Source organism: Leopardus geoffroyi, chromosome D1 (assembly GCF_018350155.1).
Source record: "Leopardus geoffroyi isolate Oge1 chromosome D1, O.geoffroyi_Oge1_pat1.0, whole genome shotgun sequence".
NCBI classification, from domain to species: domain Eukaryota; kingdom Metazoa; phylum Chordata; class Mammalia; order Carnivora; family Felidae; genus Leopardus; species Leopardus geoffroyi.
Window position 1 is genome coordinate 14451626 of NC_059329.1, and position 24466 is coordinate 14476091.

General features: G+C 40.5%; 1 protein-coding gene across 3 annotated transcripts in view; it reads right to left on the reverse strand.

Moving 5' to 3' along the window:
* Positions 1 to 24466, reverse strand: part of BUD13 (BUD13 homolog) — a 306228-nt gene that overhangs the window by 275159 nt on the left and 6603 nt on the right. For 2 of the 3 annotated variants that reach the window (XR_006713754.1, XR_006713753.1), the window contains exons 3-9: positions 23746 to 23830; positions 20223 to 21056; positions 18237 to 18541; positions 16576 to 16681; positions 16108 to 16246; positions 15610 to 15794; positions 15291 to 15372 (exon numbers count right to left, since the gene is read on the reverse strand). Coding sequence is in view for 1 of the 3 variants with exons in the window: in XM_045482889.1 (XP_045338845.1) it covers positions 4708 to 4801; positions 15291 to 15372; positions 15610 to 15794; positions 16108 to 16246; positions 16576 to 16681; positions 18237 to 18541; positions 20223 to 21056; positions 23746 to 23830 (1830 nt within the window). In the remaining 2 variants the exon portion in view is untranslated. Of the gene's footprint in view, positions 1 to 4403; positions 4802 to 15290; positions 15373 to 15609; positions 15795 to 16107; positions 16247 to 16575; positions 16682 to 18236; positions 18542 to 20222; positions 21057 to 23745; positions 23831 to 24466 lie in introns of those variants that run through there. The other variant, XM_045482889.1, reaches the window with a different exon arrangement.

Below are 24466 nucleotides of genomic sequence, written 5' to 3' on the forward strand. Positions count from 1 at the left end.
AGCCTCTTAAAGCAAGGTGTTCCCAAGAGAGCGTGGGGCCCCATTAAAATGAGGTTAAAACCTGGGCCCATGTGGAAATAAAACCCAGCTGTGTATAAGAGTTTTGACAAACGGCTAGGAGTTGAATGTACTCACTGCCACTTCTGGCCAAGGAAAGGAGATGGCTTACGAAACAGCTTACAAAAGCATAAACTCTGAAGTAGCAAGTTAGAATAGGATCTGGGGCCTATATTCACTGAGGACTTTTTGTAAAATAAGCTTTCTATTTTGGAAAAAATTTAAACTTCTAGCAAACCGTAAAGATAATGTAGAGTTTTGTTTTGTTACTCTTCACCCCAATTTCTCGACTGTTAAACCTCTTATGTGACTACAGTACATTTGTCAAGACTGAGAGATGAACATTGCACGCCTTTGTAGGAACTAAACTCTGGACTCTATTCAGATTTCACCAGTTTCACCACTAACGTTCTAACCTTGGGCCTTTTCACAAAATGTTTACATCAAAGAGCCAAAGGACCAGCAAGGCAGAGCGCAACCCAGCAGGACTCTGGGTTCAAGTCCCAACTATGCATCATGCTAACTGTAGAACTTGTTTTCTGAGCTTGTTTCCCATTTAACATACCTCCACCTCTCTGCCTACACATCTCTCTGACAGCCACTGGCTACAGCTGGGGAACAGACCTCTCCAACTTGGCAGTGATTCCAGCTCAGGCTCTCCAGCTAAGAGAAGGGATGGAGTCCCTTTGGGATTTTTAGATTTCAACACTGCTTCAAAATCCACATATGTATCAAATGGCTGGAGGACGGACAGCCTTTCTTTTGGGGCCTGAGATGTGCACACTACAGCTGTCCAACAGAATCCATTCTCCCCTTCTTCCTGGGTGTGCACTGCATTTCTGGGGCTCTCTTGCATTAAGGAGCACCATGTAAGTAAGTTCTAGCCGTCAGAATAGGAGTCGAAGTTTGTGCTGCTTCTAGAGCTGCCCTGTTGCATCTCCCAAGCGATCTCCCAAGCTCTGCTCAACTCACTAAAATGACAATACCCAAAGCAAGCGTGGAGGCTGTGTTAGCATCAGCATCAGCTTGGTCCCTAAAGGGCCCCCAAACAGAGTATGCTCCTCCCACTACGCCAATCTCAAACTACCCTGCACATTACATGAGTGAGGAAGCTATTGTGGTAAGCTAGCCCATTCGGTGGCTGTCATGGCAGTTTGGCTTAACACAGTGCAAAATGTCAATTCTGGTAGAGCAAGACCTTGCTTCTGGATCTGTGCTCAGGGCCTCAGGGGCACAGGACTGAGGTGACCACCTGTCAGAGCCTAGGACACACGATCACATTCATCCACGTAAGGCCTCGCTTTTGTTTCCCTTTCCCTCCCATCCACTGCCATCCTGGTCCCATTCTGTTCCCTCCTACAGACTATTCCAGGGTGTTAAGGTGTATAGATCCTCCTTAGAAAAAATGCTGCTTAGTGTGTTTTAATTTACTTAGCTGGTTTTTGCTGTAAATCGAATTCTTCTTTATTTTCCTCACCTGGAGTCTGTCATGTCACAGCAGTTCCTAACTGCTTGCGTCTGACTGCTTTTATGATATTCTCTCCTATGCACATACCACATTTTACTTATCAATTCCCTCAGGGACAGACATCTAAGTTGCTTCTAGCTTCTTGCTACCCAAACTATACGCAGATAAACATTCTTTTATGTAACTCCTTGTGGATCTATCTGCAAGTTTCACTGAAGGATACAGCCAGAAGTAGAGCTGCTTTGATGTAGAGTATATACATACTTAATGCATTAGTTACCTATTGCTGCATAACAAATTACCTCAAAACTTAGCAGCTTAAAACAATAACACCCACAGAATGAGAGAACACGTTGGTAAATCATGTATCTGATAAGAGACTTGCAACCAGAATATATAAAGAACTCTACATTAGAGTGTGTGTGTGTGCGCCCACGCGTGTGCATGCACATATGTGTGACACACAACCCAGCTGAAAAATGGGCAAAGGATCTGAATGAACATTTCTCCAAAGAAGATATATACAAATGTGACACAACATTAGGCATTAGGAAAATGCAGATCAAAACCACAGTGAGATACCGCTTCACACCCACCAACATGGCTAGAATCACGGCAGATAGTTAATAGATGTTGGCAAAGATGTGGAGAAACTGGAAGTGTCATACGCTGCTTTGGAAGTTTGGCAGTTCCTCAAAAAGTTAAACATGGACTTTATGACCTAGGAAACCTACTCCAAGAGAAATGAAAGTGTATGTCCGTACAAAAACTTGTACATAAATATTCACAACAGCACCATTCATAACAGACAGAAAGTAGAAATGACTCAAATGTCTATCAGCTAATGCATGAATAAAATGTGCTATCCATACAAGGGAATATTATTCAGCCATAAAAAGGAATGAAGGACTGAGATGTACTACAACACAGATGAAACTTAAAAACAATACGCTCAGTGAAAAGAGCTAGACACAAAAGGCCACATGTTGCAGGACAGTCCCATTCACATACTACACGAAATGTCTCTAATAGGCAGATCCAAAGAGACAGAGAGTGGATCAGTAGTGGCCAGGGGATGGGAGAACTGGGGACAAGTGAGGAGCGACCGCTAATGGAGTCAAAGTTCTTATACCCAGAGTGATCAAAATGTTTTAAAAACTGTGGTGATAGGTACACAACTCTGTGATATCTAAAAACCACTTAAGTGTACCTCATGGGAAATGAGTTAAGTGTATACTACGTGTGTTATAACTCAATAAAGCTTTTTAAAAAGTGAACACCTATTACCTCACTGTTTCTTTGGGTCAAAAATTTGGAGGTAGGTGATTCTAGCTCAGGATCTCTCATGAGGCTGTGGTCACATGTCGATCAGGGCCACATTCATCTAAAGGTCTGAATGGAGCTAGAATATCCACTTCCAAGGTTGCTCACGGGGATGGGTAACTTGGTGCCATCTACTGGTGAGAGGTCTTAGTTCCTTTCCACATGGACCTCTCCAGAGGGCTGCCTGCGTGTCCTCATGACATAGCAGTTGGCTTCTTCCACAGCAAGGGATCCAAGAAAGTACAAGGCAGAGGTTTCAATGTCTTTTATGACCTAGCCTCAGAAGTAACACATTTCCGGTACATCCTACTGGTTACACAGGACAGCCCTATTCATTATGGGAGGGGACTACAAAGGGCTTGAATACCAGGGGTCAAGGATCATCGGGGGCAATCTTGGAAGCTGGCTATCAACACCTGATGATTAGGAAGACAATAATAATAATAGCTAACAATTTTGTGACACATACTATGTGCCAAGCACTGTTCTAAGCTCACAATAAACCTACAAAGTAGGTATTATTATCTCCATTTCACAAAAAAGTTAAGTGGCTTACCAAGGTCACCCTATTAATAAAAGACACTGCTGGGATTCAAACTCAGGCAGTATAGCTCCAGAACCACACTCTTAAAAACTATGTAATACTGCATGCCAGGTATTATTTCATTCCAGTGAAGTGTTGCCCATTTGTCTCCGGAATGGATGTACCAGTTGCAACTCCTCATGAGTTTTCATTCCCCATGAGAGCTCAGTCTCCTATTTTTGCCAAACCAATAGATATAAAGTAGAAACACATTAACATTTTAATTTGCATTTCTCTAATTACCAATGGGGTAATATACTTATTAGTCATTCTGGTTTTCCCTTTAGATTTTACCTATTTATATTCTTTGCCCATTTTTATCTTGTGTTTTGTTTCTCTTCCTGATTTGCAGTAGTACTTTCTATATTCAGTCTTTCATATATGCAATCCCTTGTCAGTTTTAAACATTGCAAATATTTTTTCCTAATCTGTACACATCTTTAACTTTGACTATGAGATGCTTTGTTGACCAGAAATCTTTAGTTACGAAGTAGTCAAAGGTATCAAATCTCATGGATAGTGCTTTGGGGATCTCATTTAAGAAATCTATCCTCACCCCAAAGTCGCAAAGACAGTCTCTGATTTTTCCTACTGGTTTTAACATTTTACCTTTCATTTAGGTCTTTCATCACTTTGGGATGTCTTTGTCTTATATGGTGTGAGGTAGGGATCCAACTTCATTGTTGTCCATATATAAGTCAATTTTCTAAACGCCATTATCTGTTTCTTCTCCACTAATTTGTGACACTACCTTTGACATACACCATGCCTCCAAACAGCTACTTCTATTCCTAAGTCTAGTTTAGCACTAATTCATATTTTCTAAGAGGAAGGAACTATCACTGCCAAAGTTTTTACTCCCACTGCTTTCTAGATTAATGAAAAATCCAACCAATCACCCTCCAAGATCCATGGAGGTTCAACATTAGCTTGTGTTCTTCCCCAAAACAGAATACCCAGTTAAGAGCATGATTGTGAAAAAATAAATGTATGTTTATTAAAAAAGAAAAACCCTAACCAAGAACAAACTCTGGGACACTGAAAATGCAATGCTTCCTCTGAAGGCCAGCAATCGCCAGTGTTGGAACACCTGAGAAGTACAGGTGCCTCAGTCCAAACATCAGGTCTCAAAATATTCTTCTGTAGTCAAAACTGGCATTCAGGTTGCTGGTCTGTGTGGACTCTGATTACTAGCATAGACAGCTGTTACAGCTGGATGTCTGGCTGCCCTATGTCCACTACCACAACCCACAGCCGCCCCACAGCCTCAGAAAAGTTACATATCCTCAACACTCCACTTGTAGGCAAGTTCCTCCACCGCCTTCTTGCTGGCAAGCCTGGCAAAGCGCTTCTGTTCAAATCCATTGGATCTGCAATCAAGAGACACTGATCAGCCAGAATCCTGAACTGGACATTCGTTTTTGAAAAAAGAGAAGAGTTCACAACCTAACAGATAAGGAGGAAAGTAAGGCAGTCATGTGAAAATATGTAAGGCATATGCAATAAAATCAAAAAGCCAAAATACATCATTCATCCTTTTATTAGTTCTTATTCAGACCCTTCTGCCACTCTTTTGACAAATGTTTCAAACATTTACTACTCTACAGGCCCAACTCCCTCTCAGCTGATGTCTACATCTTATAATTTATCCATTCATTACACAACATCTAGTGAATTTTTATTACAGGCACCTCCCTAATTGCACTTCACTTTACGACACTTCGCAGAATGTATTTTTTACCAACTGAAGATCTGTGGCAACCATGCATCAATTGAGTCTATTGGTGCCACTTTCCAACAGCATTTGCTCACTTCGTGCCTCTGGGTCACACTTTGGTAACTCTTGCAATATTTCACATTTTTTCATTATTTGTTATGGTGATCTGTAATCAGTGATCTTTAATGAAACTATTGTCAACTGTTTTGGGGTTCCACGAATGCATCCATATAAGACAGCAAACTCAGTTGATAAATGTTGTGTGTGTTCTCACTGCTCCACTGACCGGCCACTCCCCCATCTCTCTCCCTCTCCTCCAGCCTATTCTCTGAGACACAGCAATATTGAAATTAAGCCAATTAATGACCCTACACTGGCCTGTAAGGGTTCAAGTAAAAGAAAGAATCACACGTCTCGCTTTAAGTCAAAAGCTAGAAAAAAGACTAAGTTCAGTGAAGAAGGCAAGTTGCAAGCCAAGATGGGCTAAAAGCTACGCCTCTTGCACCAGTCAGTCAACTTGTAAATGCAAAGGAAAAGTTACTGAAGAAAATTAAAAGTGCTACTCCAACAAACACAAATGATAAGGAAGCAAAACAGCCTTACTGCTGATATGGAGGAAGTCTGAGTGGTCTCGATAGGGGATCAAACCAGCTATAACGTTCCTTTGAGGCAAAGCTTAATCCAGAGCAAGGCCCTGAGTCTCTTCAATTCTGTGAAGACTAAGAGAGGTGGGGAAGCTGCAGAAGAAAAGTTTGAAGCTGGCAGAGGGTGGTTCGTGAGATTTAAGCAAAGAAGTTGTCTCCATAACATAAAAGTTTGAGTGAAACAGCAAGTGCCAGTGTAAAGCTGCAGCAAGTTATCTAACAGATCTAGCTACCTAAGACAGTCAGTGAAGGTGGTTACACTAAACAGATTTTCAATATAGATGAAATGGCCCCCAGAAGAAGATGCCACCTGGGACTTTCATAGCTACAGACGGGAAGTCAATGCCTGGATTCAAAGCTTCAGAGGACAGGCCGACTCTCTTGCTAAAGGGCTAATGCAGCTGGGGACTTTAAATTGAACTTCTTAAAAGAGCTTGTATTCACTGTCTACACCTCCTCACTTTTCATTCACTCCTTAACACATTGGAACCTAGCTTTTGTCTCACCATGCCACAGTTAGCTCTCTTTCAGACCGCCAGTGACCTTCCCTATTGTCAAATCCAGTGATTTCTCCTTCTGCCCAAGTCAGCCACCAGGTCCTGACACCTCATCCCTGAACACTTCCCTACAGTTCAGAACTCCACCTCCTTTACCCTGACCTACTGCAATAGCCTTTTACCTTGTCTCTCCACTTTCAGATGTGTGCCTTTCAAATGCTTCCCATTACTGCCTTAGTGATTCATCTATCTAATATACAAAGCTGCTGTTATTCCTTCAAGGGCCCTCCTTTGCCTTTAGGGTGAAGACCACACTCATCACAAATGCTTCTAAAGCCTACTGTGACCAGGCCCCTGCTTACCTTTCCAATCTATCACATACACTCCACGTCATACCTCATGCTCTCCAACAGCAGCAAACTGCTTATGACTGCCCCCCCATAACACTATGATGTCCCATACCCTTATGACTTCGCATTTCAACCTCCTTCCTCTTCTTATGTTGGCTGGCGACTGATATCCCTTAAGACAAAGCTCATGTATAGTCTAGAAAGCTTCCCCTAACCGCACTCTCCCAAGGCTGAATTTACTATACCTTTGTGCTCCCAAGCACCCTGAAAATCCTCTATAGTAATACTAGCAAGTAGTATTGAAATTATTTACTTGTCTTTCTGCTCTAGATGGAAAGTAAGTTCCTAAGCTTAGGGACTATCACTACCTGTGAGAGCCCAGCAGCTGGTACACAGCTGCCTCAAGTAATCACATCTTTGCTAAGTGTTACTGAACTGATGGAGAGAACAGGCTTCCTTCCCTCTTGCCTAACACCCTCCCTAAGGGATGAGTAGGATAAATAACAGAGTGTTTTAGGAAGGGAAGCTTACTACAAACAGCTCCATCTCTAACCTCAAAAGCATGCAGGGTATTCTAGAGCACCAAGGAAACCACTGTTTTTTGCCCTGGGGAATAAGTACTTAAGAGAACCAACACTAATATGATCATACAGACGAAGGACATATGAATAACAAACCAAACCCCACAGAATCAAAAAACAAACCACAAGAGAACGCACAGTAGAAAAGGCTTGGACTATAGAATCAGGAGCCCATGATTTTTAATTTTTTTTTAATGTTTTTATTTATTTTTGAGAGAGAGAGACAGTGTGCGAGCAGGGGAGGGGCAGAGAGAGGGGGAGACACAGTATCTGCAGTAGGCTCCAGGCTCTGAGCTGTCAGCACACAGCCCGATGCAGGGCTCTAACTCACGAACCGTGAGATCATGACCTGAGCCGAAGTCGGACACTTCACTGACTGAGCCATCCAGGCGCACCAGGAGCCCAGGATTCTAATTCCAGCTTTTTCAGGTGAGCTAAATAACTCGAGGTAAGTAGTTAAATTTATCTGGGCCTTGCTTGTCTTTTAAATAATAATGGGATTAGATTAATTGACCTTATGAGTTTTTCCAACTACAGATATGTTCTAGAAATGTTCACTTGCAATGGGCCAAAACCAGACAAACTAAAAGAGGTGACGAAAGAGTGAATAATGAGAAAGAAAACAAAGATGAGAAAGGGAACTAAAAGGAAAGATGTAAGAAAAAATGCTAAGTGGAAGAAAACTCCTGGGAGAGCTGGAGACAAATCAGATATCAAGAAAATACTAGGTCAGGGAGAGTTCTGAGTGTGGGTCCAGAATTTTTTTTTTTTTTAAATAGGAAAAAAAAAAAAAAGGATGGCCTCAGTGTAACAGGGAAAATCTCTAGGGTTGTGGCTATAAAAAGATCCACTTCTGGCTATAAGACAAATCAGCATTCTGAAAAATGTCCTGCTACCAAACAAAGAGCCTATATCCAGTGAACTGCAAACCAAAGTAGTAAGCTAGCCTGAAACCACAGCCACCCTGAGGATACTCAGTATCAGGAACTAGAGCCTCAGATTTTGATGGCAGCTTGGGGGACAGAAGACAATGCCTCAGGTCCATAGGAGGTGGGGCAATGGATTTCAGTCACAGCAGAGGAACTTGAGCAGACTACTCTATTCTCAGACAGCAATTATAAAATCTGGACAAAATATGAAAGTGCAAGTATCTAAAATTCTTTGAAGGCATGGGAAAGTGACCAAAAGCAGACAGAACCTGGATGAGTCCATTTGTAAAAAGATTTGTGAGCTTTTTGCCAGAGGGCACTTCCCGGTCTGCACAGCTCATGGAGGCAGAAAGTCACAGGCTTATTAGCTTGAGGTATCAGTGCAAAGAAGGCAGAGCAGCTGGAAAATCATGAAGGAAACTCTGAAGGGGAGGAAGCCACAAAACAGATGAACCCTGCAATGTACACACAAACAGCACATAAATCCTTGGCTAACTGCTAAACTGTGCTTGCACAGGGGAACCACACTGGGCCCAGTGAAAAAGCAGCAGCTAGAAATTGAAAGAACTGAGCAGAAATTGTAGCTGCTGCCCACTGCAAAGGAGACAGCATTCGGAGCTCAGATGCACCCACTTAACAGTCTACTGGAAATAAACATCAACATACTTCAGAGGAATATAACAGAATTCCAAGTTCTGACAATGTATCACTTACAGTATCCAATATATGTTAAAAAATGACCAGATATGTCAAGGAATAGTAAAATGTAATCAAAGTCAAGAAAAGGCTATTAATAGAAACCAATCCTGAGGTGACCCAAATGTTACAATGAGCAAACAGGACTTCAAAGCACCAATTATAAATATTCTCAAGGAAGAGGGAAATGTCTCATAATGAATGAGCAGATGGAAAATCTCAGCACAGAAATACAAACTATCAAACAGAAATTCTAGAGTTGAAAAATACAATAAACTAGCTGGAACAAAAAATTCACTGTGTGGGCTTAACAGATTGGAGATGGCAGAAAGTCAATGAAGTGGAAAACAGATCAACAGAAACTATCTGACCTTAAGAACAGACAGAAAAAAATGATGCTAGAAAAATGAACAGGACTTTAGGGCTCTGCGGAATAATATTAAGTGGTGGAAAATAACGTAACTGGAGAAGAAGAAACAGTAATTCATAAAAAATAACTGATGAAAAAATAGCCAAATACTTCCCAATGGTGAATAACATGAACTTAAAGATCCAGAGAGCATAACAAACCCAAAGCAGGATAAATACAAAGAAAACCACACTGAGGTACATGATAAACTGGCTAAAAACCTAAAACAAGAAGAAAAATCTGCCAGAGAAAAACAATATATTACAATGTGGGGCAGGGAGTAACAATAAAATAAATGAGGACTAAGGATTTACTTCTAATTAGAAACAGTGGAGGCCAGAAAATGATGAAACTTTCTTAAAGGGTTGACAAAACTGTCACAGAATTCTGATACTATCAATCCAGAGTTCTATGTGTTGGTTCACAACCTTGTGAGCTTCCTGGGGGAAGTCTGAAATTGGCCCCAGTACGTGGAGGGCAAGGAGAGAACAAAAAAAAAGAGGCAGGCCACTCCACATTGATAGGGGGCAAGTTTAATAGGGAAGGGAACTTACATATGAAGCCTCTCTTGGGCAGCCACCTGGCGAATCTCAAAAACTTATACAGAGGCCTTAACTGGATTCAGCCACATATTTGGCCCAGGTGGTCTCAATAACACCTTACTCTTTCAAGGCTACATCCTTGAAAAGAGTAGGCAGGACACACATTCCAAGGATAAGGGAGCAGGTAAGAGGCCTCTGATTGCCTGGGTCCAGCTTCTGGGTCAACTAGTGGTAATGTCATCTTGATGACCTCCTCCAACAATACGTCAGTAAAACTATCCTTGAGAAATGAAGGTGAGAAAAATGTCTTTAATTTAATAGAATTGTGCCAATGTCAATTTCCTTATTTTGGTAATGTACTATGGTTATGTTAGATTATCGTTGGGGGAAGCTGGGTAAAGGGTACGCTGTAACACACTGTACTAATTTTTCAACTTATCTAAAATTATTTCAAAACTAAAGTTTTTAAAAATTAAAGGTGAAATAAAGACATCTTCACATCAACAAAAACAGAGAATTTGTGACCAATAATCCTACACTAAAGGAATATTAAAAGTTGTTTAAAGAAAAAAAAAAAAGAGCACCAGAAACGGTAAATACATGAGTTAAATATTAAATATTAACACTTATATATTTTGTTGTTTTTTTCAGTTTTCTTTTTAAATAACTGGAGGGGTGCCTGGGTGGCTCAGTCGGTTAAGCATCTAACTTGGGCTCAAATTATGATCTTACGGTTTGTGAGTTCAAGCCCCACATCAGACTCTGCACTGACAATGCACAGCCTGCTTGGGATTCGCTCTCTCCTTCTCTACCCACCCGTACCCATGCTTTCTCCGTCTCTCAAAATAAATAAACTTTTTAAAAAAATTAGAACACTATATTGTGGGGTCTATACCATTTATGTAATATATATGACAACAATAGCACATAGAACAGAGGGTAAGTGGAACCTCAGCGTTACATACAAGGTTTGTGTATTTTATGTGAAACAGTACAGTTATAAACTCCCAGTAGGCTGTGATGAGTTAAAGATACATACTGCAATCCTTAGAGCAAACACTAAAAAAGAAAACTGCAGAGAGGTTTAGCTAAACAGGTAACAGAGCAATTAAAATTCAATACTAAATGTACACACCTAAAATCCAAAACACTGACAATACCAAAGGCTGGCAAGGGTATGGAGCAACAGGAATCCTCATTCTCTGGTGTAACAAAAAATGGTATAGCCACATTAGAAAACAACTGGCAGTTTCTTATCAAGTTCAACATAGTCTCACCATATATTCCAGCAATCACTGGGTATCTACCCAAATGAACTGAAAACTATGTCCACATAAAAATCTATACACAAATGTTTACTGTGGCTTTATTCATAGTTGCTAAAAACTGAAGATGTCCTTCAACTGGGGAATAAACAAACTGATACAGCCACATAATGGGATATTCATGCAAGAACATGGATAAACCTTACATGCATTTTGCTAAGTGCAAGAAGTCAGACTCAAAAGGCTCCATATTGTATGATTCCATTCCTGTGACACTCTGAAAAAGGCAAAACATAGGAACAGAAAGAAGAGCACTCATCACAAGGGTTTGGTGGACAAAGTGTAACTGACTAAAACAGGACTTACAGGGGAAATTTTTGGATGATGTTCCATACAGTAGTAGGGTGGTGAATAAATGACTCCATGCATTTGTCAAACCCCACAGAACTATACACAATAAAAAATAAACACTAACATAAGCAAACTATAAAAAGGAAAAATCACCCAGGATGTCAGGAGATCCCAGGATAGACGGGGACTATGACAAATGAATCTATATTACAAATGTATGACATAACAGTACTGGGGCAGGGCAGATGGAAAATGGTTCTTTCACTAGAAATTATAAGGGTAGTAACAAAAGTAACTACACTATATTTTTGTTGGAAATCTGTTTCTTACTTCTGAATCTCTCAATTCTGAAACTGTTTTCCATGTATACAGAGATGAGCAAAATGAACGGTACATGGGGGTGCTAGGTTTCTCAATGCTGGAGAGGGAAGTTACAGACAAGCTGGAATAAAAGGTAATACTCCACTAGAGTCAACATTAGTATGAACTCATATTTACGTATCTGTATACATAAACATGTACATATACAGACACATACGTACAGATAAGTAGGTACAGAAATAACAAATATGTGTGCGTACATGAATTACTAGACATGTACTACCTAGCTCTGTCTGCTGGCATAGCCTAGAAACAATGACACCCCGGTAACAAGTACTTCTAGCAGTCAGATCTTGGTTTCTAAATACCATTATCCATTAAAAGCAGCCAGGGCTGCTTGGAGAAATGGCTGATTCTAGGGCTGGGACAAGGAACATACAAGATGAGCCTGGAGCATCTTGCAGTATCAGAAAGTCAGAGAGTACTCAAAAAATAAAAGGACAGGGCATGCAAAAGGGACACCTTAAAGAATTCCCAGTAGCTAAAGAACAGAACAATTTATTTAAATAAATAACAAAATAAATAACATATTACTGGATTACAATCCACAGTATAAAATTGCATGAATCATTACTGATATAAATAAATAACTGACTAAGCAGATGGGGTGACAAAACAAATCCCCATAGAAAAAGCCCAAATAATAAATGTAGCTATGCCACCTACAGGTCACCTTTTGAGTACAAGCTAAACTCAGTGACTCACTTCTAGAGAACTAAGTATGTACGGAAGGGGGAAAAGAATAACTAAAATGGAGATACCTGGCAAACACTCACTACAGCTGAACCAAGTGACTGAGGTTAACACTAGGGATGTCCTGTTGTTACCAGGTACCGGTTAAATGATGTGATGAGAAGGGCATGCCACCACTGTGGCATTCTTTCCAAAAACCCATAACCCCAGTCCAACCATGAGAAAAACATCAAATGAACCCACTTTGAGGGACATTCTACAAAATAACTGACCATATTCCAAAAAACTGTCATGGTGACAAACAGCAAAGAAAGACTGAGAAACTGTCACAGACCAGAGAAGACTAAGGAGAAATGACAACTAAGTGCAATGTGGGATCCTGAACAGAAAAGGATTTTAGTGGAAAAAACTGGTAAAATCCAAGTAAAATCTGGTACATTAATAGCAACATACCAATGTTGTTCTGATAAATAAATGTACCATGGTAATGCAATGAATGATAATAAAATTGGATGAGTAGTGTATAGGAATTCTTTATACTATCTGCAAATTTTCTATAAATCTAAAATTATTCCAAAACAAAAAGTTTATGTTTAAAAAGATACAAAAATTAATTTTCAAAACACTCCCCCAAACAACTACAGGATACATATTATCCTCATATGCAAATGGACTATTCACCAAGGTCAACCATATACTGGGCCATAAAACACATCTTAATACATTTCAAAAGATCAAAATATTATGGAGTATATTCTCTGACCTCATCAGAATTAAACTGGAAATAAATAATGGTGAGATACTACAGAAGTCTAAATGTTTGAAATTGAACAATGCATTCCTAAATAACTAACTAATAGATCAAAGAATGAACCAAAATCCAACACATATTCCGGAAAAAAAAAAAAAAAAACAAAACTGTCAGAAAACTAGGAATAGAAAGGAACCTTCTCAACTCAGCAAAGGGAATCTACAAAAACACCTATAGCTTACAACATATTTAATGGTAAAACACTGACTGTTGTTCTCCTAAGATTTAGGAAGAAGGCAAAGATGTCTGTTCTTACTACTTCTATTCAACATCTGCACTGGAAGCTCTAGTTACTACAATTAAGGTAAGAAAAAGAAACAAAGGGCATTTGGATTGGAAAGGAAGAAGTAAAACTCTATATTCACAGAAGACCTGACCCTCTAGGTACAAAATCTGATGGATTCTACAAAAAAGTTATTGTACAAAAAGCTTTAACTTCAGTAACAACTGATACTTGTCACCAAAGATAAAATTCAAGACTTTAAGCATAAATTAGAATTTGAATACACTTGGATCCGCCACCATGAACTTTAGCTTCCTATTAAGATTTTGGTGATGAGATCAGAGGTAACGTTAACAAATACAAATCATTGATGTTGTATAATGAAAAATGTCAACATTTGGCAGGTCTGAAAAACTCAGCAAACCACTATTTTCCAAATGACCAGCACATGATGTTATAAAATCACGCACTGGGAAAAGATCCCTACAAAGTAAAAAAAAAAAAAAAAACAAAACAAAACAAAACAAAAAACAAAAAAAAAAATTTTAATGTAACAGTATTAAAAGTTCTTTGATATGGTTTCAGACTCCATGTTATAAATCACCTTTAAGAAACTATCACCTGTTGAATTTCTGTGTAGTACAAAATATAATACACCTTCCTTTTCTAACAACCTATGTATAAGGCTGATTTTTTTTTTTTTTTTTTTTTTTTTTTAAGTAGGCTTCATGCCCAGCCCGGAGCCCAATGCAGGGCTTGTGCTCATGACCCTGAGATCACGACCTGAGCTGAGATCAAGAGTCAGACGCTTAACCGACTGAGCCACCCAGGTGCCCCACAGCTGAATTTTCTAAGGCTAAACTTTCTTTCAATACTCCAACTAAACAAACTGCAACAGACTCAATGCAGAATCCTGCTAGACTATTAAGCCAACCATTAACGAGATTTGCAAAAATGTAAATCAATGCCATTCTTCTACTTTCTTTGTTGGAAAACAGTTATTTTTCTTCAAAAATATGGTAATTATACTAACATAATGGCTTTATTATGTTTTTAATGAACTAATTAATAAACACTTTTTAAACTTCTCAGTTTAATTTCTAATAAGGTAAATATTAATACATATAAACCACATAAACAAAAGCTGTTTGGGGTTCTCAAGTATAAAGGGGTCTTGAAATTAAAAAGTTTGAGAACCACTATGGTAAACGCTAGAACAATGTCCTTCCGTAGGCAAGAGGAGATGGGATCTACCATGTAAACAGAGGAGCAGACTTTGAACAGAAGCACACAACAGACAGTAAGTTAGAGTAAATGGGTACAGATGCTGGCCGTAGGGGTCAGGGAGATATCGTAAGTAACTCATTCCTAAGTCAGTGAAGAGAAGGTTCAAGGGCTACATTTTTAAAGATACAACATACGAAAGACTCCAGACTACCGCCCATCACTCATCCCCTCTAAACCTTAGAAAATATCTCTAGAAGTGACCAATGTCAACAACAAAGGGTATCCCATCAGAAGCAGCAGAGCTGTTTGTCCAGAGCTTTAAAAAAACACTTTGAAAAGGAAAAACGGAGAAGGAGGAAGAATATTTTAAGCATGGGAAATGGGATTTGGGGACCTCAGAAACAGAAGCAAGCAAACTGCATATTATTAACTCTGTGGTTAGAACAGAAAATGAGGCAGAGTGTACAGTGATGTAAGAACGGCTAGGAAAGGTTAGGGTCAGATGGAAAAGAAAACAAAAATGTAGGAAATACTCAGGCTTACCTGTCAACTCCATCCCAGCGATATCCAGGCCAAATATTGAATCTGTTGGGAGGAGGGGCAGGACCACTGTAGCGAGGTCTCACTGGTGAGAGGAGAGAGGGAGAAGTTAGTTACCTATATAACTCAATCCAGAGTCGGGTGGCAGTGGGAACAAAAATTTTATACTGAAATCTCTAGTGAGCTGAACGCAAATTTCCAAATACAAGGAACCTAAAAAACTATATGGGAGAGCCTTCTCTGCACCTATGTATCATCAAGCTAAAGACTATCTCTCTTTACACAAGTCACCTTCATCTCTGACGAATCCCAGAAGGCTCACCTTTCTTATTCTTGTTCTCCTTAGCCTTATTCTTCTTGATAAAGTTGGCCATGGGGTCCCCCTCTCTTTCCTGTTCTCGCAGCATCCGATCCAGATCTTCATCATCAATGTAGCGCGCCAGAGGCTTTTGCATTTCCTTCACTGCATCCTCCACATTTTGTTGCTGCTGCCGGCTCTGGGCAAGCCTGGGCAAAAAGAACCAAGAGTGTATGCTGTCCCGTTTAACATTTGCACTCTCACACTGAGCGGACCATACTGCTACATTTGGGGAACTTCCTTTTCCCAGCAGCGTCGGCCAAATATTGAAAAGAGCAAAACTAGAATACCAACGCCAAGTGTGGAGTACCCCAGTATCTTAGGAGGGAGACCGAGCACACTGAACCTTCCATTCCTGAAACAGCTGTGAAGGCACAACGAACTAACTCACTGGTCAGAAAAGTAGAGAATGACCTCCTCCAGTCAGCACAGTCTTGTTCTCCATTTCAGTGGTTCTCTTACCCTTTTCCCCACTGAGCGTACAGCTCCTCTCTCTCCGAGTCCTTCTCTGCTTTTCTCCTTTGCTCTAAACGTTCCAGTTTCAAATTCCTCTTACGACCATACTTATCTCGAAATACAGTTTCAGCATACTGGAATTCAGCTGCAAAGGAAAATTATACTTTTAAAGATAAACACCCAGGTATCAGAATTGGGAATAATATTCTAACAGTTGAAATCAACGTGGGATTCTGATGCTGAATAAAAACTTTTGCAGCCAGACTACAAGTAGCTCCTACCAATGTCTAACTAACCTTTGTCAAGAAAGAAAAGAACCACTTGGGACCACTAAGAAGTTAAAATAATGCATAAAACCAGAGCTGAAATTTGATCTCAATTAAAAGTTTAAAATATCAGATATAATAAGTTACGTTAAAAAAATAAAATCAAATCTACATGAGCCTCGACTGGTCTGTGCATTTTCACTTTTACCTTCAAACGCCGTAGTTTCTTGGTCCCGTTTCTTGAGCTCTTGCTGCTCTCGCTGTATGTCAGTTAACACCAACCCAGTTCTTGCCCCAGAATACATGTGTGTAGCCTATGCAATGGAAAAGGGAGCATCCAACATTAATGAGACGATGTAGCAGCAGGCTCCAGGGTAGACAGGTGCATTTTTGCCCGACGATGAGCAATAACCAAACCAAACGACTCCAACTTTGTATTCTCATTATCGACCACAAGATTCACAAAATAAAAAAGAAATAAAATTGAACTTCATGGCAAATTAATAGTACTACCAAGTTTGAAGAATAAACACAAACACAAACTAACAAAATACTAAAGAAAAAGCTAAGCATCTAAATAGTTCTGACTTTTCAATATATAAACTGCATACATGAAGATACATTCTCAGGTCACCTGATCAGAAGCCTGTATCAAGCTCTAAGCCCTTCAGTGGAGACCCACACTAATAAAATATTCCATTTAAACTACAAACTCAAGCAAGTCTAAGGTCCTTCAGTTGTGGGTATATTTCAGGATAATGACAAGTTGTGACCAAATCAAACCTTCTTACTAAACCCTATTTCATAGCAAGATAACCAACCAACGCATAAACGGAGTATACAGTGTATTGTGGTATCCTTAAGCAATGTGCTAAATTTAATATGAAACTATCCATGAAGTAAACAGATACCTAAAATGTCAAGGGGCCCAGCTGCAACACAGACCTCACTCTGTTTCCCAGGAAAGAAGAACCCTACTTCCTGGGCCAGGGACAGGCTGCCAGGACCATGTGGGCTACAGAGGAGACTTGCCTGAAAAGTCTGGGTTGGAGGTAAATGTGCATACTACAGGCTCTATTATTCTGTTTCTTAACCAACTCACTGGAGTAAGATTCTTTTCCTAGCACTGGGGTGCTTTACAAAACAACTGCTCCAAGTTCATGCAGATGTTCTGGGCAATTCATGCTTCATCACAGATTTAAAATAAAACACAGACTTCCCACGTGGTATGATTCGTAAAAGTAATTTTATATTCTAAATGCCTCTTAAGATCTGCAAATGGAGACTGGTAGTCCAATTTATAATAATCAATTGCTTACACTAAAGTCTGACTTTGTTCTGGGCACTGTGCTAAGAGTTTTACTTATACAAGCTAATTTAATTCTCACAATAACCTCATGAAGTATATACTACTATTATCCCCATTTTACAGATGACGAAGCTGGGGCTTAGAGATCTCACATACCTTGCTCAAATCTCATAGACAGTAAGCAGAAGCAGGAGGATTCGAATGTCATCCGATTAACACAAAGTTTGTGCTCCAAACTCTACTCTGTAAACTACAGTTCTCAGTTTATTCATGAGAAAATAGGAAGTTTTTCTGGACCCATTAAAAAATGACATTTGTGGAATAAAGAGGATATAAAGTCAGAAGCTACTTAGGAACTGGTATTTGCAAGTTCATCCGGGCTGGGTCATAGGCAGTCCTGCCTTCAGAAGGAGCCAAGAGCTCCAGAGGTGACTCTGCAATAGATCTACTCTACTACCAGGAGCTACCCGCTCCCTCTCTGGTTTGTATCTCTGAAACTTGTACAGAAATAGAAAAGAGCAGTCACTCTAAAAGAAGGTATGGCTCCTGAAAATTCCTACCTTCTTTCCTAGAGGCTGACTCCTTCGAGGTGGAGACAGATCGGAATCAGAAGATTTGGCCCTCTGTTTCCTCCTTGGTGGAGACAGGTCAGAATCAGAGCTCCGGTATGTAGGTCTATTCCGTGGAGGTGACAGATCTGAATCAGAATCTTTGTGCCCTGAACTCTGCTTTTGCCGTGGAGGAGAAAGATCTGAATCAGAGGCTTTCCGACTATCATCTGGGTAGGAGGAAGAGTCCAACATGTGACTCTGATATCTCCTAGGCGAAGAGTTTGTATGAAATTTCCTATGGCTGGGGGAAGAGTCTAGAAATTAAAAAATAAAGTCTTTAATCCCATTGGTGGAGTCTTAAAAACAGAACTTATCAAGCTAATGTCCAATATTCATTTGGTCCTCCTCTAAACAGCTATCACTATCCTAAACACAAGTACAGATGACATGGGAAAAGAGCAGAGTCAGACACAACTTTTACAACCAACAGGCAGGATGTGGGGTTCTATTCCCAAGTTACTAGTGACTGTGACTAGCATGTGAGGCCTCAACATACTCACCTATGTCATATTTATCTGAGCACAGAATGGGAGAAACAACTCACACTCAGATCTCAGGGCTGTGGCAAAAGTTACAACTGCCTAGAATACACTGTGATGTCAGAGACTAAAAGATAACGATATACTTTATTTAAGAATGAAAACAGGGGCGCCTGGGTGGCTCAGTCGGTTGAGTGTCCAACTTCGGCTCGGGTCATGATCTCACGGCTCATGAGTTCAAGCCCCAAGTCGGGCTCTCTGCTGACAGCTCAGAGCCTGGAGACTGCTTCGGATTCTGTGTCCCTTTCTCGCTCTGCCCCTCCCTCACTCATGCTGTCTCTCTCTCTCTCTCTCTCTCTCTCTCTCTCTCTCTCTCTCTCTCAAGAATAAATAAAACAGTAAAAACTATTTAAAAAAAAAATGAATGAAAACAGTACCTAGTGAGTAAACAAATCTCACTGCACAGGCCTGAGTTGTAGACAGAAACATCACAAATCACCTCCCAAAGAAGCAATGGGTATCCACAGTCTTAAAACCATACATGCCCCTTAACCAACAAATCAATTTCTACTTTGTTTCCCAGGAAACATATCTAGAAGTACATAAATTTCCAGGAAATCTATCTAAAAGTAGATAAGGAAATAATCCAGAATGGAGCAATGATTTATCTACAAGGATGTTCATTTCAAAATTATAAAAACAAAATTTGTAAATAACCTAAAATATGCACTATTAGGGAAATGGTTAAGTACATTTATGTAACAGAACACCAATAAAGACCACCTTAATTTATGACACGGTGAAGGTAACATTAAGTGAATAAACCAGGCAAGATTACACATATAACATGTATATACTACATAGAAAGGGCTCAACTATATAAAAAATGAATAGAAAAAGGCTTTAAAAAACATTGGCCACAACACTAAGAGCAAATGGCTTTCAATGAATTTTGTACCTTTCTTCTGCTTCTTTGTACGTTTCTATACACTCTGAAGTTTCTACATCAAACATGTTGTATTTTCACATGGGGTAGGGAGAAAAAACAAAAAAATATATAAAAATGTCTTCCCTGGGGTGCCTGAGTGACTCAGTTGGTTAAGCGTCCCACTCTTGGTTTTGGCTCAGGTCATGACCTCAAGGTTTGTGAGTTCAAGTCCCATGTCAGGCTCTGTGCTAACAGCATGGAGCCTGTTTGGGATTCTCGCACATGCGCTCTTTCTCTCTGCCCCTTTCCCCCTTAAAATAAAAATAAACTTAAAAAAAAAAAAAAAAAAAAAGGTCCCCCTTGCCACTGTAAATTTTAACTCTCCTCAGCCCAACCTCTCCTCATTTCCCTACAGTTTTTAAAACTTCTCCAAAGAAATGCCATTCTCATTTCTAAAGACCGCAAGAAGTAAAAGGTCCAAAAGAAAGCACTCAGAGTAAGTCCCTCTATGGACAATCAAATGCTTACCTTTAGAATCATGCTTATGGGATTTTGCTCGCTTTTTTCGTGGAGGAGAGCGGTCCGAGTCATACTCATATTTGCTGTTCTTTGGGATTGATGTGTGAGATGGTCCCGGCCCCTTCGAATGTGGAGAAGTTTTCCTAGAAGCTCTCTCTGGGCCTTTACTGCTTTTGGGTCTGGGCAGTGAATGAGGGACACTAGCAGCCAAATCAGGGGAGTTATGATGGGCCCTCCTGAGCTGCGATGTGTCCAAGGAGTCATGAGTCCTTCTAGGTTGAGATGTGTCAGGTGAGCTATTTTGAGCCCTTCTGGGAACAGAGCTATCTGAGGAATTGTGACAGGCCCTCCTAGGAAGAGACGAATGTGGTGTGTCATGATGGGTTCTCCTAGGAGACATGCCTGAAGAATGACGATGAGGCTTCCTGAGGGGAGAAGGATCCAGAGAAGTACGACGGACCCTCCTGGGGGGAGATGGGTCCGGGGTGTCATGACGGACCCTCCTGGGGGGAGATGGGTCCGGGGTGTCGTGACGGACCCTCCTTGGGGGAGATGGGTCCGGGGTGTCGTGACGGACCCTCCTTGGGGGAGATGGGTCCGGGGTGTCGTGACGGACCCTCCTGGGGGGAGATGGGTCCGGGGTGTCGTGACGGACCCTCCTCGGGGCAGATGGGTCCGGGGTGTCGTGACGGACCCTCCTCGGGGGAGATGGGTCCGGGGTGTCGTGACGGACCCTCCTCAGGGGAGATGGGTCCGGGGTGTCATGACGGACCCTCCTTGGGGGAGATGAATCCAGGGAGTCACGACGGAAGTGTCTGTGTGAGGGCAGATCTTCACTGTGACCTAAACACAAATAGCAAAAGTAAGATCCCCACAAATGCCCTATTCACCCTTGATATGCAAAGTTTCAAAAGATGGCCCAGGAGCAAACATCTCAAAACTACTCAGAAATCTTCTGCTTAGGGGCAATAAACCAGCATTCACTCATGAATACCTTAAAAATAACCTCTCCTAGGGGCGCCTGGGTGGCTCAGTCGGTTAAGTGTCTGGCTTCGGCTCAGGTCACGATCTCGCAGTTCGTGGAGTTCGAGCCCCACATCAGGCTCTGTGCTGACAGTTCCAAGCCTGGAGCCTGCTTCAGATTCTGTGTCTCCCTCTCTCTCTGCCCCTCCCCCACTCATGCTCTGTCTCTGTCTCGAAAATAAACATTTAAAAAAATGTTTTAAAGAAAAAAATAAATAACCTCTCCTATCTGCCTAACGAGCCATTTAAATGCATTTTTCATATTATACCTTTTAAGGTACACTGGGCAGGTATCCTTGTTTCACAGACATGTGAAACAGAGGCTCCAAGGAGCTGAGTGATTTCTTACCAAAGGTCACAGCCACTAAGACGAAGAGATAGGCTAACACCCTGATCCTCTCTCAATCCAATGCTCTTCCCAAAACTGCCTGTGCAGAGCTCCCAGTCAGAGGCTCCTACTGATATTTAGACTAGGTAACACACAGTTTATACTCACTCTTCTTTCAAAATGCAGACTGACTAAGCCTGTGCCGCATCAAAATGAAATGTAATTAACTATTGGATCAATGTCACTGTGCTCTTTACTGGGGGGAGAGCACCAGAAAAGAGGGATCAGCATTTCCTGATCACGTATTACAAGTCCATGGTTTATATGGATTCCCTCACTGAATTCTCACAAGCCTGAAAGATAAACACTGTTATCCCATTTTATAGATGAAGAAGTTGATACTCAGAAACACTAAGTCCTACTGCCAAAGTCGCACTGCTAATAAGTGATAGAGGATCCATTCCAGATCTGTTTGACTGTATAGAGTCCATGTGCAATCTTTTAAACTAGGTAGCTGAGGAAAGAGTTTGAAACTTCCAGTTTTCAAAGGTATAAGAGAATGAAATGTTTACAGCAACTCAGGACATTTCCAAAATCCAGTATTTCTTGTCATTGAGCTCCACATCCCAAATTCAAATAAATGCTCGGTAGGACCCAATAAAGACTTGCTAAGTGGATGAATTAAACCAAGTCAACTCCTTTACTTTGGGAAATAGTCCTATCTGATGGCAGTCACCACTCAGAGAAAAGTACTGATATCTGTGGGACACCTGACAGCAAATCTAATCCATGGCGTTGATAAATTCCATGATATTTACAAAAAGGAAGTAAGAATCAGAGACCAAAGAGGATATTTCCAGTGACATATGGGGATGGAGCAGTGAGAGTTAAGTAGAAGAAAAACAACTATTCAAGGGTGATGGGGTGGGGGTTCGGTATCTCTTCCGAGACCTATAAATATGGAGACCTGAAGATTCTCTCTGAAAAAAGGACTGTGGAAAAAACAATAAATAACAACAAAGAAAAAAGAAAAAAGGATTATGGAAAAGATTAGAAACACACCCACAGAGAAAAACAAAATAGTAAGAGTGAACAAGATTCGGATAAAAGAATACATACTGATAATAAAATTTTAATTCACAGAACATAATAATAATATACTGAAAAGTAACTGAGGCAATAGTGATCACTAACCTATAACCAACAGTCACTTTTGTTATGCATGTTTTTCTTATCAGAATTGTAGGATAATTAACATAAGCACAAAATATAAAACAGAAAGAACAAATCTTGTTTAGGAGTTAATTCGTCTACTACTCTGCATGTATGAAAAAGGAACAAGTGTTGAGAGCAAACTGGAGTTAAATGGCTATACAGAAGCAAGATTCCTGATTATGCTAGGTGGGAGAAAGACCAAACCAATTACGAATAGGTCTTGTCAGGGCACCTGGGTGGCTCAGTCGGTTAAGCGGCGGACTTTAGCCCAGGTCATGATCCCACGGTTTGTGAGTCTGAGCCCCACGTCAGGTTCTGTGCTGACAGCTCAGAGCCTGGAGCCTGTTTCGGATTCTGTGTCTCCCTCTTTCTCTGTCCCTCCCCTGCTTGCATTCTGTCTCTCTGTCTCTCTCTCTCAAAAATAAAAATAAACATTAAAAAAAATTTTTTTTTAAAAAGAACAGGTCTTGTCTCCATTCAGACATGACAAACAAATACCATTTGTCCATTCTCAAAGAACTCAAAAACTTTTTAAATAGGAAGTTAAATTATTAGCCTACGGAGAGGGTACACAGTGGGCAAGTGGAGGATAATGCACTGCAAAATACCCATGTTTAAAGGAAGAACGAAGAAAGACTTAACTATATACTAAGTGCTCTCCTATTTGGGCCAGAGGTCAGTGGTTACTGCAAGGCCCCCACATAAGTCACTTTCTGACTTATGTGTAACCTAAGTTAGTAACCCTAACTAATGCCGAAATAGAAGAGAAAATGGGACACCTGGTCTCTCAGTTCCCATGTCTTGCTACCTCCCAAGAAGTTCTGAATTCTTTTTCACACTGTATTTTTCAAGATTAAGGACACACTAAAACAACCTATATATGCCTCTAAAAAAAAAGTGTAGAGAAAAAAAAAAAGGCTTCCCCTATAAATGGGAAATTTAGATTTATCTACTGTTGAAACTAACCTCCTAGAAGCTTCCATTTGGCACTGGAACGAAAGGCTTCCATCTGCTTTACCTCTTCTGGCCGCTCATCCACAAACTCAGCCACCTGTCAGAGTTAGGACAACTTACGTTGAGAAAATCCACAGGATCCAGTCAAGGAGCACTACTGTTTCAGGAACCTAAAGCTATCACCATTCCCATTCTCAATGCACACGGCACACACGAGTCCAAAACAGCCATGAAGAAACATGTAGAAATATGTAGTGGTCCTCAGTTATGTTTGTCCTATGAGATGTTTATCTGATTGTCACTGGATAGTTTAATTATACATCTTTCTCTGACTAATCAATTTTCCTCCAAATGTGAACTTCTTCATTACAAACCTTCTTTATCAACCTGTCAGGTGCACAACTGCCCCAGGGAAGCTACAAGCTAAATTCCTTTCACCTTTCTACTTTTATGTTATATCCAGAGTGACAATACAGGCCGGCTCCCTGGCACTCCTATCGCTCACCAAGGGCTTCAGGCTCCTTATGAAACCTTTGTTGTCAGAGGTAGTCACAATGACAGATCTTCTTAAATCCAACCAAAAGAAATCATTAAGAAGTACACAGAATCACAGAATCTTTAAGGGATAAAAACATTTCAGATCATCGAAATTCCCAAACAAATCTGGAATATTCTTGTATCCTTGATAAATGATCACTCACCCAGTCCCTCCCTGACAGGGACCCAATTAATT